Genomic DNA, 1,210 nt, shown 5'->3' on the forward strand with positions numbered 1-1,210 from the left:
ATATATATATATATATAAAATTTTAATTTTATTAATAAAATATCATTTTCTTTGAGAGAGACCGAGTCCCTCTGAGCAGGGATTCACCTGCTTCGAAATTTGTGAAGGACCTCATTATTTATTTGCTCCAATGGTAGAGCCTCCTTTTTTACTGACACACAGTAAATGAGGTTCATAATTTTTGAACCGTTGGAGTTGCTCTTATATGAGTTCTGAAATTAAACCGTTCGAGATTTTAGATACACATCATAGCTCCCAAGCTTGACTTATGTCAAAGAAAACAGAGCAAGTTTTGTTACTTTTATACCTCCGTAATGTCTTGTGGTGTGTAATAGAGTGCCCTAGTCTCAAATTCATTCTAATTCATTTGAAGAATGTGAAAAGTTTAGTTATTAATTATATTTTAAATGTTACCTACTTTCATGCGCTCCTAAATTGATTGATGTTCGGTGAATTCTTAATCGTTTGATCAATTTATTTTGAATATTTTTTATAAATGATTCAGATTGAAGACAGTTAAGTATACATAACCGTAGTTTTTACTATTGTCTTAAGGTAATGCTATTGTGCAGAAGTTTCTTTTTTTTTTAGTAGGTGCTGAAATAAATTGGTTGTACTTAGAAAGGGACGCCTGTTACTGCTGCCAGAAGCAGAGACAAGACCTCAATTAAGTCAACCATGACAGGAACCTGTTCGAACAAATGCAGTATGTTTATGTTATGAAATGGCGTAATTAGCATGGATTAATTTGTTCTTAATTATGCTAACAATTGGATTAGCTTTTTTTGTTGGGACTGGGCTCTTATTTTTTTAAAATAGTCTGGATTGAAAATGTGTATACTTGATCCAAGCAATTTTGGCATAAGACTTTTTAATAATAATAATAATAATAATAATAATAATAATAATAATTGAAGATGTGATGATTGCTAAGACTTTGTCACTCACATCCAGGAGTGTCCCACCTTTATATGAAGTGGGCCAAAAAAATGAAATGAAATTTTTTATCACTTCTCCTCTAAAAGAATTTGTCATCATGTCTATTTTTAGTTTTTTACCCATTATTTTACACATCATTTTTAACATATAGATATTTAATGTTTATACAAAAATTTGATCCCAAATATATATTTTTAAAAAATTTAATTATAATAAATTTTTTTATTTTAATCCATACTTATTTATTATGTATATATTCGATTTACTGTGT

General features: G+C 28.8%; 1 protein-coding gene across 1 annotated transcript in view; it reads right to left on the reverse strand.

Moving 5' to 3' along the window:
• LOC107471263 (uncharacterized) overlaps window positions 1-740 on the reverse strand; it is a 2,404-nt gene extending 1,664 nt beyond the window's left edge. Inside the window, exons 1-2 of the mRNA XM_016090716.1 lie at window positions 639-740; window positions 308-358 (exon numbers count right to left, since the gene is read on the reverse strand). Of these exons, the coding sequence (XP_015946202.1) occupies window positions 308-358; window positions 639-740 (153 nt within the window). The remainder of the gene's footprint in view (window positions 1-307; window positions 359-638) is intronic.
• Between the last annotated feature and the right edge of the window lie 470 nt (window positions 741-1,210).

Source organism: Arachis duranensis, chromosome 10 (assembly GCF_000817695.3).
Source record: "Arachis duranensis cultivar V14167 chromosome 10, aradu.V14167.gnm2.J7QH, whole genome shotgun sequence".
NCBI lineage: Eukaryota > Viridiplantae > Streptophyta > Magnoliopsida > Fabales > Fabaceae > Arachis > Arachis duranensis.